Source organism: Ochotona princeps, chromosome 22 (assembly GCF_030435755.1).
Source record: "Ochotona princeps isolate mOchPri1 chromosome 22, mOchPri1.hap1, whole genome shotgun sequence".
Lineage (NCBI taxonomy): Eukaryota > Metazoa > Chordata > Mammalia > Lagomorpha > Ochotonidae > Ochotona > Ochotona princeps.
Window position 1 is genome coordinate 21,464,401 of NC_080853.1, and position 18,194 is coordinate 21,482,594.

Sequence of the window (18,194 nt, forward strand, 5' to 3'; positions counted from 1 at the left end):
GTGCCCCAGCCCATCTGCACTGCAGCCACCTCTAGCCTGGATGGGGAGCCTATGGGGAGGCCAGGTCCAGACTTGGCAGGTGGGGATGGCCCTGGGGACACTCTTGTCTTAGCTGCTTCTGCACACCAAGACCAGGAAGCAGCCTGGGTCAGGCCACATGGACCTATCGAGGGCAGTGACCACCCCATTGACCTCCTCTTCTCCAGCCTTGGCCCCTGGGTTCCTGCTTCTCCCTGGGGACAACATGACCCTGCCAAATGACACCATCAGGGTGGCACCCCCAGGAGATACCCCATCGCACACAAGGCCCAGATCCATCATGACTTGGTACCCACCACCAGTCTTGCCACACTGGGTGAGTACGCCATGTGTGCCACTGCCCCTTGGCAGAGCTGTGGTTTCCTGTGCCTGCTATGTCTCCTTGAGGTCCTCCAAGACCCAGTGCCCAGGCCAAGTGTGAACTCTAGGAACCTTCCTCCCTCTTCCGGGAAGAACAGGAGGCTGTTGCAGATGACACCTCAAAGGGGACCCTGCTTTGCCCCCCAACCAGACAGTGAGCTTTCTTCTGCCTTACGGGGTTGAAACTTCTGGATCCAGTTCACCTCTAGATCCCCAGTGACTGGTGTGTGGAAGGTATTCGCCACACTCTTTAAGTGGGCATGTGAAATGATGAGACCAGGGATGGACTAGCTACCTACTTCCCCCTCTGTCCCTGACAAGGGGCAGACGGCAGCAGGTGACAGAGACTCTCGCCAGTGTGCCCCACAAGGTGTCTGGTTTCCTCCATGGTTCAAGGGCAAGTCCTGGAGGAGTTTCTCCCTCTACTTCCCCCTCTCAGGCCATGGTGTCAATTTTGGACTTGGAAATACACATCCTGTGTACTCTGCGCTTGGCTGCCAATCTTGTTCCTCCCCCATGGTTTCTCGGGATCCTCTGTGATTGTGAATTCCTGCCCCAACTCATGCATCTGTTCTTTGCACTCTGTCTGTTGTCATGCACTGTCCGATATGACTCCCAAGAACTCTGTATGACATTTTAATTTAAGAAATATTTATTTATTTGAAAGAGAGGTGAGAGAGATTTTCCACCTGCTGGTTTCCTCCCCAAATGGCCATAAGCCAGGAGCTAGGAACTTCATCCCAGTCTCCCATATGTGTATAGGGGCCCAAAAACTTGGGCCTCTTCCACTGTTTTCCAGGTGCGTTAGCAGAGAGCTGGATCTGAAGTGGAGCAGCAGGGATTCGAACTGGCATCCATATGGGATGCCAGTGTCACAGGCAGTGGCTTGACACATTATGCCACATCACCCCAGCTACCCTATTTAATCAAATGGAAATAAAACTTAAAATTTAGCTTCTCAGTCACCCTAACCACATGGCATGTGTTCAGTAGCTTCTTGGGGCCAGTGGTTGGCATGCTGAAGAAATTTCAGATGGATAGCACTGATGCCTACATGCACATTTCTTGCTTCCGGCACATTCTGGGATGGGATGTGCACTTGGGCTCGCCGTCCAGCTCTTTCTGTTACTAACAGCTTTCTCTCTGGAAAGTGGCCACGTGGTTTCTAACCCAAGCATGTGTCCCATGGGAATGCAATGAAAAGTCTCAGCTCGGTGACCTGGTTTCTTAGGATGGGATTCCGAGAAGCAGAGCCCGAAATGAGGAGCGTGTGAAAGTGGCGTCCTGGGGAGCTGTTGGGAGAAGGGGGTGAGGGAAGGTAGGGGTATTGGATATGGGGGAGATGGGGGAGATGGGGGAGAGCACGTGGAAATGAGGTCGTCCCAGGCAGAGCCTCACAGGGATGTTACAATGAGAGCACTCCAGAGTGGGGGTGACTCCTCCTGTCTATAGGGCTGCTACACGGTGGGGGGGGGGGACATGAAAGTCCTCCTGGCCACTAGGGGAGACTGGAATCCATCAGGCACTACCCTAACATTGACTTGCAGAAAACCAACCTGGCTGGTCGTCCTCTGCCCTGCACCACTGGGCTCAGTCACTGCCTGGTTTCCTCACTCCACCTCTGAGTGAAACCTGCCCCTACTTGTCCATCCATCGCCTGGCTCTGTGCTGAGGAGCCTCCTGTGTGCTAAGGGGGGGCGTCTGGAGAGGCTCTGTATTTACACTGTAGTCACCCCCACCAGCTTTCGTGTCTGTGATTGAGAATATTCCACTGACCAGCGAGGTTTGGTTTCCTGTTACCTTGAGCAGTCCCCACCTCTCAGGAAAGGAACCACATTGACAGCAAGGTTCAGCCAAGTGTGTGCATGAACTCCTCCTAGCTCTCTTCCTGCATCTCTGGCCTCAGATTGATGAAGTGCTGTCCTCCGCCAAGTGCTGTGTGAGCTGGTGATTGCAAGCCCAGCTCTCCAGCAGCCTGTAATGATGCCTCCTGACACCACCCATCCTGCACACAGAAGCAGAACGCGCTAAGCAGTCTCACATGCTACCAAAATGCCAGTGGCGTCCCTTAAGGTAATGAGCCCCTGGTGACCTTCACCCATGACCAGCGCTTGCCTCCTCTTGCTCCACTGTCCTGTAATCCCAAAGACCCCAGTCCAAGAGCCTGGGTCCCAAACTGATAGCAAGCGTTTCTGCTTTGTGACCCTGATGAATTTGTAACCTTGAGATCCCCATAAATGAACCTCACAGTCCACTCCCTTAGGGCCACTTTCCGAGGAGGGCTCACTGCACAGCCCCGCAGGGCCAGCTGTGCTGCTAGGGTGGTTGCCCTCTGACAGCGCCACTTGGCAGGACTTCTCCGTGACTGCATCAGTGGTTTATAAGACTCAAGTTCAAAGAAAAGGGAGAAAAAAAATCCAAGTTTATATCCCAACTTCACCTTTTATGATGATGATAGCTTATTCTCGCTCAGTTCTCCAGATTTTGTCATTTGAAAGATAGAGAGATAGACTGACTTCGTTCTGCAGGATCACTCCCTATATGATCACAGTGGCTGGAGCTGGGCCAGACCAAAGCCAGGAGCCTCCTCCAGGCCTCCCACAGGGGCGAGGGGACCAAGTGCTTCAACTGTCTTCTTTCCCACGTACGTTAGCAGGGAGGAATTGCATCAGAAGTGGAGCAGTAAGACCCCTACTCAATGCCCCTATGAGATGCCAACATCGCAAGCAGCAGCTTAGTCCACTGTGCCACAGTGCCAGCCTCCAAAACCCCAGTTTTCTCATCTGCAAAATAGGAATAATCACAGACCTATACCAAATTGGGGTTTCGAGGGTGTTAACATGCTACTGCCAAGCAAACAGCTCAGCAGGTGCTTGATGGAACAGGCCTGCTTCATTTGGGTTTTTGAATTTTTTGGGTTGATTTGCGTGTTTACCTCCCTGGCGTGCTTGGTTGGGACTTCCACACTTGTGTTGATGGTGTTTCCTTCCGGTAACTCTCATGGCAGTTCCTGAGACTTGACATGTCGCTTGTCATGTTTTCTGTGAGGCCCAGGGGTGAGTCGGTGCACCCCAACAGCCTCATGGCCACCCCAGGGAAGGTCCTGCACACCGCTCAGCCCCCTTGGCCTTGCCTTGCGACCCCCAGCCTTTGGCCCAACCTGGCTTCCCTTGATGCCTTCTGGCCCCAGAGGGCCAGGCTTGCAGAGGACTGCTCCGAGAACATTTTGAGGCTCATCAGGCTTGAGGGATAGAGTTCCTTCCTGTCAATGGCGTTTTCACAGAGCACACACTCGTTCCTGCCTCTGGTCCTCAAGGGGACCCAGCACTTGGCCTCACTAACTTGGACCCTGCCTGGCTGCCTTCTCTAGGGGGAAGTGTCCCGCTTTCCATGGTCACAGGTGTATTTGTCTGCCTCCAGTCTGCCTCCAGAGCTTGCATGCCAGGCTCCTGGGTCCTCCCTGCTTCCCAACCCCACACAGGCCTCTCGCCTCTTCTTGACTCTCTCCATCTACTTCCAACAGCTCCAGGGCAAGAGAGGGGCTCAGCCAAGCCCAAACCACTACCAGCCCCATGGGGGCCAAGAAGGGAGCAGTTCCATTCCTAATGGTCCCGACTGGAACTCCAGGCCCACCCTTGCAAGGCAAGAGCCTTTGGGGATAAGTCACCTGTACCAAAGTATAACCTTCTAAAAGGAAGAAACAGGATTCCTTGCGAATTGTTCCAGAGCCTGGGCTGGAGTTTCCGGGTATTGATGAGGGAAGTGGTGGGATGACAAGGGCAGTTTGAAGATGAGAAAGAGAGAAAAGAGACTGAAGAACATGCATATTGGCTTTTGATCCCATTTTCCAGAAACTCTGTGAAGTTCCTTCATATAGAGATAGATATAATGAGAGGGAGAGAGAAAAACTAGAGGGGAGGGAGGAGGTAGGAGAGTCGTGAGAAGTACTGGAGATTGCCAAGGGATGGAGCTGGCATCAGGTGCAGTGGGTGACACTGCCATTTGCAATGCTGGGCATTTCTATGTTGGAGTCCCAGCTGCTCTGCTTCTGATCCAGGTCCCTGCTGAGGCACCCAGAAAAGCAACTTCCTTGAAACTTCCTTGAGAGCTTGGACCCCTGCACCCACGTGGGAGACCCAGAGGGCACTCCACACTGCTGGTTTCAGCAGCCTGGCCCAACCTTAGCTGTTGCAGCTACTTGGAGCGTGAACCAGTAAATGGAAGACTCTCTGCCACTTTGCCTTTCAAATAAATAAATCTTTTTAAAAACCCCTATGTTGGGCCTGGCGGTGTGGCCTAGTGGCTAAAGTCCTCGCCGTGAACACGCTGGGATCCCATATTGGCACTAGTTCTAATCCCGGCAGCTCCACTTCCCATCCAGCTCCCTGCTTGTGGCCTGGGAAAGCAGGAGGATGGCCCAAACCTTTGGGACCCTGCACCCGTGTGGGAGACCTGGAGGAGGTTCCTGGTTCCCGGCTTTGGATTGGCAAAGCACCGGCCATTGAGGTCACTTGGGGGGTGAATCATCGGACGGAGGATCTTCCTCTCTGTCTCTCCTCCTCTCTGTATATCTGACTTTGTAATAAAAATAAATAAATCTTTAAAAAAAATTAAAAACCCTATGTTCTTGGGCCCAACGCAGTGGCCTAGTTGCTAACGTTCTTGCCTTGCATGCACTGGGATCCCATATGGGTGCTGGTTCATGCCCCAGCTGTTCCACTTACCTTCCAGCTCTCTACTTGTGGTCTGGGGAAGCAGTGGAGGACACCCCAAGCCTTGGGACCTGGCACCCATGTGGGATAACTGGAGGAGGCTCCTGGCTCCCGGCTCCTGACTTGAGATTGACTCAGCTCCAGCCATTGCGGCCACTTGGGGAGTGAGTCAGTGGACGGAAGATCTTTCTCTCTGTATCGCCTCCTCTTTGTATATCTGACTTTCCAATAAAAACAAATGAATGTTTAAAATAAGCAACCGCCACAACAAAAAAACCCCATGTTCTTAAAAATTGCTAAGTTAAACATCCAGCTAATTGATGTCCATAGGACAATAGAGTTGTAGCCCTTAGCACTAATGTTTCTATAAAACAAATGATTTATTCTCTCAGCACGTATCATTTTCAGCTTATCAGTCTTCCACAAATCCGAGGCAGTTACCTCCCCAGAGTGAGATGACCTGTGGGTGGCTCGGTTAACTTGATACCCCAGATCGGCAGCAGCCAAGCCTCAATGCAATGTGAAACTTTCTAGTAGCCACATTTTAAACCCCCAAATAGATAAAATTGTGATAATATGGACTTGACCCAATGTGTGTAAAATATTATCAACCTGTATCAATAGCAAAAAAAAAAGTTGTTCCACAGTGTTTTCTTTCCTAAGTCTTTGCAATCCGGCGTATATGCTGTACTTATAGCTCAGCTAGGCACATTGCAAAGGTTCAAGACCACAGGGTGGGGCCAGTGCCCAGCCTGTTGGATAGCACAGTCCTAGGTCATGGTTCTCCAGCTGCAGGACACCTGAGAACCACCTGGAACGTTGGCGACCGCATGCTGCCTGACTCCCACGCCCCTCAGGCTCTGATTCAGCAAGTCTAGGGTGTGGTGGGGTCGGGAAAGGCATGCTGAACATCTGCCTTTCTACCAAGTTCCTGGGTGATGCTGCTGCCAGCGTGGCCCCCATACCTTGACATCTACCGTTCCAGGTGATGATGGTAATGATGATGGGTAAGAAACAGGGAAGGAGTGAAAAAAAGGAAGACTGGAAGAGAAAGCTTCCACCCCATTAGTTCTCTCCCCAAATGCCTACCATTGCTAGTACTGGGCTGGAACTAGAACCAGGGGCCAGGAACTCCATCCAGGTCTCCCACATAGGTGGCACAGATTGACCCAAGTCCTTGAGCTAGCCCCCACTGCTTCCCAGAGTCTGTGTTGGCAGGAACCTAGATTCAAAGCCAAGACCTGTGATCTGCTGTGCCTGCGTCCTAATCTTTAATTGCTAGGCCAAACATCCAAAACAAGCGAAAGAGCAGCTTTCTTCATACCCCTCCGACGGGCAGGTGGCGGGCAGAACAATGGGGCCTCTGCTGAGGGCTGGCCTGCCGCTCAGCCTCTAAGCAGGAGCAGCCTCGATCTCCAGGGGCCCCCCAAACCCCAGCTGGAAGTGGGCTGCAGTGCCTCTATTAATGGCCTTGACTGTGAGTTGGCTTGGAGGTGAGCCCTAATGTCCTGGCTTATACTCATTCATTACTGGCGTGAAGGCATGCCAGCCAGGCTCAAAGTCTGCAACATCCTGGAGCAGGACCACATCTACGGAGGTGTTGGCAGGGCCCTTGAGCTCTCATGAGACAGCGCCTTGAAGCCTAGTATGGCCAGAAGAGGGCAAGAGGGGCATGTGAACTGCTGTGGACCAGGGGATGGATGGCTGGGACTTGTCCTGAAAGGGAAAACACAGGAGGGTGCTGGAAAGGCTGGCACCCTGCAGAGACAGGGCCCTTGGGGGTCGGAGGTGAAGGACACCCTAGGATCAGGGCTGAAGGGCAGGCAGCCTTCAGAAGTGGCTGAGTCCATCCCACATCACACGCTGAGTTGTGTCCAAGCCATAGCCCCATCCCAGAGACCCTTCCTCTGGATTCTGTAAGGCATTCAGGGGTGTATGTCATTCCTGGGGGTATCTCCACACTTGTCTCTCGCAAGGGTGCCTGAGGGTTGGCATCAGGGCCCTGAGGACATCCCACCTTGCAGCACCTAGTGAAGGACTAAGCATGTGTTACTGAACATACCGGAACTGCTCTGCCCTGTGTAATGTGACTGGGAATGTCCTTGGTCATATATGATGTGGGACACGTGTAAGGTGACTCCTGTGAGTGTCATAGTATCTACACCATGGAGTATCTTCATGGTATGGAGGGTGATGACCGTGGCGTTGAATGTGAGGTCAGTGGAGTGTCTCCACTGTCCAGGGATACTGTTTGGGAGCACTGGACGTGTTTGTATCTGGGGTGGGCTAGGGGGCAGTAGTGGCATCTGTCCTTGGTGACAGGGTGACATTGTGTGTGTGTGTGTGTGTGTGTAGTAGGGGTGCACTTTGTGGGATCCCTTGGGGTATCTGTCCTTCACAGCACCCTCTGGGACATAGATGGTTTGGACATAGATGGTTTACACTGTGTGAATGCCTGGTCCGGAGTTCACATTGTGGATACTACATCTGATGCCGTTTCTGGGGGAAAGGGACATAAAGTGACAGGTGCCATGGATTGAAGCAGGGCTCATGGACGTGTATCTCTGGAAAGGGACTGTCCCCAGCTCCCTGTTTCAGGACCCAAAGGTATCCTCTATTTGGGGGCGGGCAGGAGGGAATAAGTTTTCAGAGCTTGCACCAAGTCTTCCTGTGAACTTGATTTTTACCTTTGTAAACTTTAGAGGCAACTCTGGTGAATTTAGGCCCAGAAGAGTGTGTAGCCCCTAAGTCAGTACTATCTGTAAGAGTCAAGGGTGCACTCCCTGGCTTGGGACCCTTATGTGGCACATAGCACGCTAAAAATGACTCCCAAAGGAGTGAGGGTACCATAAGGAAGCTGAGAGCAGAGTTCAGGCAGCATCTTGGGCAGCTGTGGCACCTGCCAGAATCACCTGCCCCTCCCCCGCCCCCGCCAGGCAGACTAGCCCTGCACTCTACAGTTTATAAAGGCCACCTCCTTGGATGCCCAAGTTCCCACAGGAGCTAGGGCAGATACTGCTCCTGTTCTAGGCTTACTAAGAATGCAGAAGCTAACAGATTGTCCACGGCTGCCTTCTTGGTGGGTGGGCCAGCCCCTGTCACCTGCTGAAAGAACTTGAAGGATCAAGTTCTTGGGGGGGGGGGGTTCTCTCAGAAGCCAGCCTCATTATGGTCATATGTGGAAAGGCTGACAGAGGCCCCTCCTGTAAGCACTGGGTAGGCTGGCTGTGTAATTAGGTGTTTGCAATGTGGGTGATGGCCACATGGCCAGAAAAAGGAGAGTCTCCTGTGAGATAGCCTTTCAGTAGCTATATTCCAAGTGATCATGTACAGTCTGCCATGGTGTGTTAACGTATGCACTCTAAGTGTTCCACACTCCCGTTTGTGCACATACAATGTTAGATGTGTGTACACTGCCAGGAATGAGTCTAGACCGTATGTGGGATGGGTGTAGACCTGGTATGGGGTACGTCGTGTATGCATGTGTGATGGCTGGATTTTGTAATAGAACATAAGACAAATCCAGCGTCTGTCTTGGAGATGCTGTTTTGGATGGGTCCATTGCGAGCTGTGTTTGTGCTGGGGGGGAGATGCAATATACTGCATATGTGGTAGGTGAATACTACGGTAGATACACAGGTGTAAGTGCATGCTCTGGGTGGAGAGATGATGGAAACAACTTGTAATTACATATGGTGGACATTGATGTATGATGAGTATGCACTGTGAGAAGAATGCCCACCATGTGCTTGGTATCTTGGGTATGTGTGTGAGCAGGAGGGATCTTACAGTCGTCATAGCAGTGGGTCCATTTGGTGAGATATCAGACACCTATACACACAATGCATCATGGGGGTGCACCAGTATGGAAGAAAACCCCGGTAGATGAATTGCTGTACTGGGAGGGAGGGCATGGACCAGAGCAGCTGCACTGTCCTGTCTCTGGAATCCCAGCCCCCTGAGCCCACCGACCACACTGTTTCAGGTTCTTCCTCAAGTTCTTCCTCAAGTGCAACCAGAACTGTCTGAAGAATGCAGGGAACCCCCGAGACATGCGCCGCTTCCAGGTGGGTTTGGAGAGAGGGTGTTCCCCTCTGTCCCGCCCCAACCCAACCCATGAGAGTGGCAGAAAGGGGAGTGGAGGCCGTGACCCAGCCTGGACAGTACATCTCTGCTCCGCAGTAGGTCTCTGGGCCGGGTGCCAGCTGGGGGCGGGGCAGCTCCGTCTCAACTTCTGCTGGCTGCCAAGGGAGGCTTCATTAGAGTCCCACTTACGAAGATGCTAATTGTGACATTTTTACATGATTAACGACCCAGGTAATTTGCATAGTGTGAAGCCGAGAGCAGCTGCCCTTAGCACATCTTCAGCCTGCACACCCCTCCCAGGACTGGGGTAGTGGGAGATGGCAGCCCCTGCTTCCTCCCAGGATGGGGTTGGCGGGGGGGGGGTGGGATTCTGCTGACAGTTTTCCTAACTGATCTCATCCTCACCCCCAGCCCCGCCCATCCCTTTTCTTAGACCCAGCCTGGGGAGCTGTCAGCCTGGTGCTCCTGGGCATGCAGGCACCACGGTCACTCAACCTGAACAGCTAGAGTTTTCTCAGGGTTCTTGGGGGGGGGGGGCACTCAACTCAGCTGGGGGTGTCACCTGATCCAGCATTGTCCCACCCTTTCCATCAGCTTGGGTGCAGGACTCAAGTTGTTAGTTCCTCAGCACGGTTCCCTCTCAGGACCCCCATCAGGCTGGCTGTGGCTCTTCCCGCAGGTGGTGGTGTCCACAACGGTGAGTGTGGATGGCCACGTCCTGGCTGTGTCAGACAACATGTTTGTGCACAACAACTCCAAGCACGGCCGCAGGGCCCGCCGCCTGGACCCTTCTGAAGGTCAGGATGACCCTCCACACCTGGCTCTGCGGGCTGTCCCAGAACCTGACCAGCCCCACCTGGCTGGACATGGTCCCCTCACCCGGGTCCCCTCCTGCTCCCCAGCTGCCACCCCTTGCATCAAGGCCATCAGCCCTGGGGAAGGCTGGACCACGGGCGGCGCCACGGTCATTGTCATAGGCGACAACTTCTTTGACGGGTTGCAGGTCGTATTCGGAAATGTGCTTGTTTGGAGTGAGGTGGGCTCCCCCCTTGAGTCTCCCCCCAGGGCTGGGGACAGGACCCTCCCGCTTGCTGGGATGGGACCTGCAGGCCTCCCCTCTCGCCTCCTCGCAGCTTATCACGCCCCATGCCATCCGGGTACAGACGCCCCCGCGGCACATCCCCGGGGTGGTGGAGGTGACCCTCTCCTACAAATCCAAGCAGTTTTGCAAGGGAGCCCCGGGCCGCTTCGTCTACACAGGTAAGGAGTCAGGCGGCCGAGGGGAGTTGACACCAGCAGTGGCGCCACGCCCCCAGGCGACGGCACCGCGCTCTCCCACCTCCCATCCCTCCTGATGCGGGACCTTCTGTGACAATCTCTACCTCACGTGCAGTCCACACCCACCCACCCCCTTGCTCCAGGAGGAAAAGGCCCTCCAGGCTCCCAGGAGCATGCCTGGGCCACATGCACACGTGCACACATGCACGATGCCAGAGTGAACATTGAATGTGGGGTTCGTGAAAATGCTGGATCGTAATCCGCCATGCCTGCTCTGGCTGGCCCCTGGCAGGATCTTCGCTATCACCCCCGCCTCTTATCCCCATCCCCATCAGGGACGGATGCTGGCTGGGCTGCACAATGCGCGCACCCCATGGTGACCCTCGCGCGCACCCCATGGTGACCCTCAGGGTGCTTGGGTTTAACCCGGAGAGACTGAACAGCGAACCGAGCCGAGAGCGCAGGGCAGGGCGGAGAGTCCGCAGAAGCACGCTGAACTGGACCAGGTTGAGCCAGGAGAGACAGTTAGACCCGGGGAAGGTAGGACCTCCTGGGAGAAGAAATAGCAGGTGTCACAAGACCGGAAATAAGTGCTTTACGCTGGGAGAGAGAAGAACGGAAAATGACTACATCTGGAGTCGGAGATGGGGAAAGTAGGGCTTTGGGTCTAGTGTGCCAGGTCGATGTCAGGCTACCCTGAGCGGGGCGGGGAGGAAGAAGAGGAGGAGGAGGAAGGGGCGTGAGGAGAAGGGCTTGGGTTAGGGGAGCCTTGTGTGGACTCCTCCTCCCCTGGAGGACGGTGGCGAGGTGGGCTTGGGGGCGTGAGCTACGCGCAAGCTGACTGGAAGGTACCGCTCAGAGCCCATCTGAGACCTGAGAATGGGACCAGTTACAACCAGAAAGCTTGTTCCCCAGTCCCACTCCTGGGAGCACCCACGCCTATTTCCTGGCTGTCTTTTCTGCTTGCAAATGGGATCGCGCTGTGCATGCGCTGATGCTTCGCGCCTGGCCGGGAGCCTGGCCGGGAGCCTGGCGTAGTAAGCGTGCGTGGAAGGCGCGGGGGACCCTCTTCCGAAGCTCACTGGCTGGGCGGGGTTGCCGGCAGTGGTCTGGGCTGGGTGCAGCCGAAAGGGGTCTGGTGTCTACGTCCAGGCTACGTGGGGAAGGGGCGCGCTCCAACGCCTCCGCTGCTCCTCCCTCCAGCCCTAAACGAGCCCACCATCGACTACGGCTTCCAGAGGTTGCAGAAGGTCATCCCCAGACACCCCGGGGACCCCGAGAGGTTGCCCAAGGTACTTGGAGGGGTGGGATGCGGGTGGAGTAAGGAAGGGCCCACCGCCCCCAGGGGCTGCTCCTTGGTCCCGCCGTCTGCTCTCCTCCCCTCCCCACCTCCCCAGGAAGTGCTTCTGAAGCGGGCGGCAGACTTGGCAGAGGCGCTGTACGGAGTGCCGGGCAGTAACCAGGTATGGCCCCATGCTGCCTCCCGACCCTCCGGCTTTTCCTCGCCTGGCCCCTGCAGCCAGCTGCCCGCACCTTGGCCGGCTCCTGTCTTCTCAGGAGCTCCTGCTGAAGCGCGCGGCCGACGTGGCCGAAGCCCTGTACAGCACGCCACGCGCGCCCGCGCCGCTCGGTTCCCTAGCCCCGAGCCACCCACACCCCGCCGTGGTGGGCATCAACGCCTTCAGCAGCCCGCTGGCCATCGCCGTGGGCGACGCCACACCGGGAGCCGAGCCTGGTGCGTGCCGCCGCCGCCTGCGCGCTGCCCTGCGGACGCGCGCAGGCCCCGGCCCTGACCACGGCTCTCCCCGCAGGGTACGCGCGCAGCTGCGGCAGTGCGTCTCCGCGCGGCTTTGCGCCCAGCCCCGGCTCGCAGCAGGGTGGCTACGGCGGCGCCCTCGGGGCTGGCCTGGGTTACGGCGCGCCGGGCGTGGCCGGCCTTGGCGTGCCCGGGTCCCCCAGCTTCCTCAACGGCTCCACGGCCACGTCACCCTTCGCCAGTGAGTGTCCCCCGCCTGTGGTGGGTGGAGGAGACCCGGGGCCGGGCCGGGGATAGCACAGAGGGGCGCATAGCCATGGGGAACGTGCCCGGTCCTCCCTGTGGGTGACCCTGGCGGATATTGGATCTCAACTTTACCCAGGGAGAGCCTGGGGCCACAGTGATTGTACCTTTAGCTCCCAGCGCTCGAGTTCCCCCTGAAGCTGCCTTTTACTGTAGGAAGATCCTACTACAAACTGGCGGAAGGAAAGGGATGCCCCACTTGGCTGGCATCTGCCAGAACTTTGGGCGGAGGATGGCGGCCCCTGGTGGAGGTCTAGGGGAACTCCGGGCTCGGGAGAGGCCTGGCGGACAGTGGGAGGACAGAACTCCCTCCCCACCCCACCCCACCCCCCGCTGCATTCAGAGCGTGGGTGTCCAGATGAGGAGCTGTCCGACACTCAGCAAGCGGCTAGAATTCCCTGAACTCGTTATTTCTCGGCCAGGTGGGACCTGTAGCGTCCTCTGGCTAAGGGTGTTGGCAGGTGCCAGTGTCCCACAATGCATAGAGGGCTAGACAAACTGGGGAACCAGTGGGCTGTCCCTGCTGGTGGGCGCTCACCCCACCACTACTGGGGGCAGCTAACAGCAGGGTGCATGGGCCTTTTGGGCAGCAGTAGGCATGGCCATCAAGGAGAGGGTGACCCATAAGGCTGATGTCCAAGGAAATTACTTGCGTCCCACCCACCCCCGTCCCGTGCCTGCAGAGGGGACAGCACTCAGCTGCACTTAGAAGAGAGGGTCAAGGAAGTGGGTCCAGAGGCGGGTGCGGAAAGATGGGGCCTGAAGCAGGGAGCCCCTGAGCCCCCAGCTCCCACATGGCCTGGCCATCAGAAGACCAAGGTCCCTGCCCTTTGCTTTCAACATAACCCATGGGGCGACAGGGGGAAAATGCCCAGGGCCCAGGCTGAGACCACAGGGACCCATGTTAAACGGATACAAGTCCTGAGGGAAAGGGGCAGAGGAACCGCTCTCTACAGGGGAAGTAAGGGTGCTGCGTGCCCTATGCACCCCAAATGTCATCCCGGACTGCTTGCTCTAGCTCCTCTGGGACCCCTGACTAGCCAGGTTATCTCTGACACCCCAGGGCCCATCGTGTATCTAGGCACCTCCCAGTCCCAGGGGGCTATAGCAGGAGCGCTCACACACACACACACACACACACACCCTCACCACTCTGCCTTCCCCGGATGCCCTAGTCATCCTCTCTGCCCTGGGAAAGGGTTTCCCCCACGAAGACAAAGGCTGGCCCAGGACTCTCAGGACTCCAGGCCAGGCCCAGCCCCGCAGCCTGCTCTAGTGGGGGTTCAGAGTCTGGTGTCTGGTCAGCAGCACCCCCCCAGGGGCCCCCAAGCCGCTGCTCACTCTGGTGCCATCTCCCTGTTGTGTTTCCCACCGCCTTCCCTGCTGCACCTGCCCCTCCCCGCCCCGACCCGGAGTCATGCCCTCTAGCCCCCCGCTGGCGGCTGCCTCCTCCATGTCCCTCCCGGCCACCGCCCCCACCACCAGCGTCTTCTCCTTCTCGCCTGTCAACATGATCTCCGCTGTCAAACAGAGGAGCGCCTTCGCCCCCGTGCTGCGCCCACCCAGTTCCCCAGCCCAGGCCTGCCCCAGAGCCCACGCAGAGGTGCTTCCAGGTGAGTGGTCCATGCTTGCTCACCACGTGGAGCCAGCTAGCTACTGTTTGCTTACCTGCCGCTCATGCTAGTTGAACAGTTCTTCCTGGAGGGTGCCCAGCAGGCGACTCAGCAGGTTCCAGCTGGACTGCGCTTTCCTGAGCCCCAGCACATGGGGTGGTCACCACCCTGGATACCCCGCCTAAGGCTCAGGTCCCAGGGTGGACAAGGTCTGGAGGCAACCTTGCGGTCTGCGCGCCTGCACCGTATGTCCACTAGAGGGCAGCACACACCCTCAAAGAGGCTGGGCCAGCTCACTGCACCTTGCCTTTACAGGCTGGCGGCTGTGGGGCAGAGCATTCCCGCCTGCACACAGGTGGGGAAAGGCAGAGTGGATGGGAAAGGCGCTGTTTAGCAGAGATGACTGTCAGTGGAGCTGACTGAGAGGGGTCTTCCCCAGGGGCTCACGGGTGTTTCCCAGTGGAGCTCCTAGGACCCAGCCCAGTGTTAAACCCCTGGCTGGGTGCCTGGTACACAGCACCTGCCCAAGCAATGTGGTTGAATTAGTCTGAGACAGATTTTTAAAAACCACTTTTTTTAAAAACCACTTTCTACAAGCTTATTTTGCAGAGAGCTTTCACCCACTAGGTCACGCCCCCCAATGGCCACATCAGCCTCTGGCCAGACTGGGGTCTGAAACCAGGAGCCAAGAAGCCAGGTCTCCCTGGAACTAAGTCCTTGGAGCTGGTACTGCTGTTTCTTAGGAACCGCACGAGCAACAAAATGGGGTCAGGAGAATGAAGGAGAATGAAGCCAGCCTGGGACCTGGGAGGACAGCTAAGGGTGATAGGGTGCCCAGCAGCAGAGACCGAGCGGCTGGCCCTGTGGACACAGCCAGGGAGCTTGAGCCCCAGGCTGTGCCCTGCTCTGCATACACTGCCTGTAGGAACCGCTCCTGCAGCCTGGGTGGGGTTTGAAGAAGGAGGAGGAGGAATGCCCCCTATAAAAGGGGCCTTGGGATAAGGGAAGTGAGCAGTGAAGGTAGGGATGTTAGGGCCCGCTAGCCAAGTGTTTAAGACAGAACAGGCCCAGGATTTTGCTTGTTCATGTCGGAGCTGTTCCAGGAGGAAGTCCAGGAGACTGTGTGGGACTGGAGCTGGGAGCTCCCGTAGGCCAGAATACAGAGCACACGGCGGTGGGGGGGAGCAATGCCAGCAGCCCACATGGGTGTTGGTTCAAGCCCCGCGTGCTCCACTTCCCACCCAGTTCCCTACTTATGCACCTGGGAAAGTAGCAGCAGATGGCCCAAGACGTTGGGCACCCAAGAGAGACCTGGAAGAAGCTCCTGCCTCCTGGTTTCAGATTAGCTCAGTTCTGGCCATGTGGCCATTTGCAGAGTGAACTAGTGGATAGAAGGCCTCTCTGTTTCTCCCTCTCTCTCTCTGTAACTCTGACTTTCAAGTAAAATAAATAACATCTTTAAATCAAAACCTACCCCCTGGGACTAGCAACTGCTGTGCGTCAGCCTCCTGCACGTTGATGCCCGCCTCACTGAGCCCAGGCACAGACCTCGGGTTGGGGAGGACTGCTGCCTCACCCTTGGGGAGGACACACTTCTGTTCTGCCCCATTTCCAGTTGTGGACCATTTGTTTTCACACAAGTGTGTCTGGAGGCCCACAGTCTGCGTCTGCTGCCCATACACCTGTCAGCATTCCTGGGGCCTGGCACCTTCCCCTCCATCCCCTGCTTGGGGAGGCAGGCTGCTGCCACCTTGCCACCAGCCCTTGGAAGGACACAGGCCTGGGCAGGGGAGCCCAAATTGTGGCTGTGCCGCAGGGCTGGAGTGGCTGCTGGCGTCAGCCCCCCATGCTGTCCCATCCTGGAGAGGGCCAGGCTGCACGGGGCCCACAGCTCCTTTCTCCCTACCGTTCTGCAGACCAGCCTTTTGAAGATTCTGACAAGTTCCACTCTCCAGCCCGGGGGCTGCAGGGTCTGGCGTACTCCTAACCACGGTAGGTCTCAGCCTGGCTTCTGCTTGTTCCTCCAGGCTTGGACTGGGCTGCCCATGGCAGCGATGGGGAGCTGGGTCCGGGGTCTCCCCCATCAGGGCCCACCTGGACAGCTGTGGACCACACATAGCCCACCTCCCTGCCCCCTCTGGCCCCTGGTAGCCGGCCTTCCTTCAGGACCTTCCCCCTCCTCCTGTCTGCCCACCAGGACTGCAGGTGTTGACCACACTGAGCCTAGACCTCTGAGATTTGCATTGCCGTGGATGGCATCATGGACAAATCCAGGGTGGTGGCTGCAGACAGACCTCGATCCCTGGAGCGCCAGGGCAGGGGAGAGCCCCTGCTGCCCGAGCTCCAGGTCCCTGTGATACCCCCAGGCTTCTGTCACCTCCCTGTCTTGGGGCAGGTCCAGAGCGAGCACTGTGCTGATAATGCTCTCAGCCGGAGAGCACTGGGGAGGCGGGTCGGAAGTGTGCAAGCCAGGGGTGGTGGCGGCTACGAGATGTGGGGAAGAGGACAGCTCAGGGAGAGGCGACTGCGAAAGGTCCTGCTTGCATCTGACCCATCTCCCCTGGCCGAGCCTCCCAGCTTCCCTCGGGGCCCAAGCTCCCATGGAGCAGGTGACAGCTGCTCAGCCCTGTGGCTGTCCCTGCCACCCCTCAGGCCCTGTGCACCTCTGCTCACCACCTCACACCTCCTGAGGGCCCAGGGGGCATGGAGGATACGGAAGAGCAGGTGTCAGCCCTCCTGCATTTGGGGTTTCCCACTCCCCAGGGAGTGGGGGTGTCCCACGGATTCTGGTGCCCGTGGCCCCACTGCCCCCTGCCTAGGGAGGGGGCTTCACATTCTGCTAATTTTGGAGCAAGTAACAATAAAGCAGATGCAGGTGCCTGCTTTCTTGGTGTGGCTCTGTGTTTCTTTCTTTCTTTCTTTTTTTGTAACATCACGTTTTGTGAGTCTACCTTTCTAAGCGGTTCTGCAGCTCTGGGGTGGTAGGTGGGACACAGGGGAGCTGCCAACTGTGCCCCCCAGGCAGTCTTTAAACAGCCCAGGGGCTGCACTGAACTATCCTTTCTCGCTTCCATTGGCTCTCAGGTCCTAGGTCTCAGAGCAAGCTAGCAGGTCTGAACACCCTCCTCTACCCCCCACCTCCGGCCTCCGACAGGCCCCACCCCAGGAGCTGCGCCAGGGCCACAATTTGGCCACCCAGGACTTAATGCTGCAGCCAGGAAAATGCTGCTGGGAAACAGGACAGAACACATCCAGTACTTTCCAAATGTAGAGAGGGACTAAGCGATATGTAGCCTCAAGCAGGCCACAGCTACCACCCATCATGGGATGGCAGGGCTGCCAGTGGCTGCCAGGGCAGCCTCCCAGTCCCCCTCCCCCGATGTAGGCATCTCTGGGCTCACCTGCCTCAGAATCAGTGAGGGAAAGAGGCAAGCTTCTTAGAGCTGGTCACCACCCACCCAGTGCCCCCCACACTCAGCTCCCAGCACTGCCCAGGGCCCTCCAGGCTGAGCCTGGTAGAGAGCTCATTCATCCTGGATATGGGCATAAACAGTGGTCACACCCTGGCTCCCCGGGCGGGTGAGGTGCTGACAGCAATACAAATGAGATGTGACATATGACCTCCATGGTCCCATAACCCTACTGCAGCTGCCACTGGAAGCTACACAGCTCTCTCCTTTGCATGTACACACACACACACACATGCAATTCCAGGTGGGCTGTAGATCAAACCAGACATCTAATAAAGCACCATGCCTTTAAAGATAGACAAGCCAACCTTTAGCCAGACTCACCTCCAAAATCATTCTTCCCAAGTGCGAGGCTGACCTTGCCCAAGGCAAGCACTTGACTCACTTGAGGTGGTTCACACAGCCCCAGGGTCTTGCTTCTCTAGGGAGAAACAACCTCGGCAGTGGCCACCAGCCCCATTCCCGGCCACGCCCATGCTTGCAGACCCTGGAGCTTTCTTCCTCCACAGTGACCTCCAGGGCAGCCACAACACCTGCTGCTGGTGGAGGGGAAGGAACCAGCTGCCAGGCAGTTGAC

The 18,194-nt window shown here is 56.9% G+C and overlaps 1 protein-coding gene across 7 annotated transcripts in view; it reads left to right on the forward strand.

Moving 5' to 3' along the window:
- EBF4 (EBF family member 4) overlaps window positions 1-17,013 on the forward strand; it is a 53,795-nt gene extending 36,782 nt beyond the window's left edge. Inside the window, exons 8-18 of one of the 7 annotated variants that reach the window (XM_058679393.1) lie at window positions 9,097-9,178; window positions 9,877-9,994; window positions 10,100-10,233; window positions 10,331-10,457; window positions 11,679-11,767; window positions 11,873-11,938; window positions 12,033-12,210; window positions 12,287-12,472; window positions 13,950-14,147; window positions 16,064-16,139; window positions 16,345-17,013. In XM_058679393.1, the coding sequence (XP_058535376.1) occupies window positions 9,097-9,178; window positions 9,877-9,994; window positions 10,100-10,233; window positions 10,331-10,457; window positions 11,679-11,767; window positions 11,873-11,938; window positions 12,033-12,210; window positions 12,287-12,472; window positions 13,950-14,147; window positions 16,064-16,134 (1,249 nt within the window). In that variant the 3' untranslated portion in view covers window positions 16,135-16,139; window positions 16,345-17,013. Of the gene's footprint in view, window positions 1-9,096; window positions 9,179-9,876; window positions 9,995-10,099; window positions 10,234-10,330; window positions 10,458-11,678; window positions 11,939-12,032; window positions 12,211-12,286; window positions 12,473-13,949; window positions 14,148-16,063; window positions 16,142-16,344 lie in introns of those variants that run through there. The other 6 variants (XR_009247429.1, XR_009247432.1, XM_058679392.1 and 3 more) reach the window with 6 other exon arrangements.
- The last annotated feature ends 1,181 nt before the right edge of the window (window positions 17,014-18,194 follow it).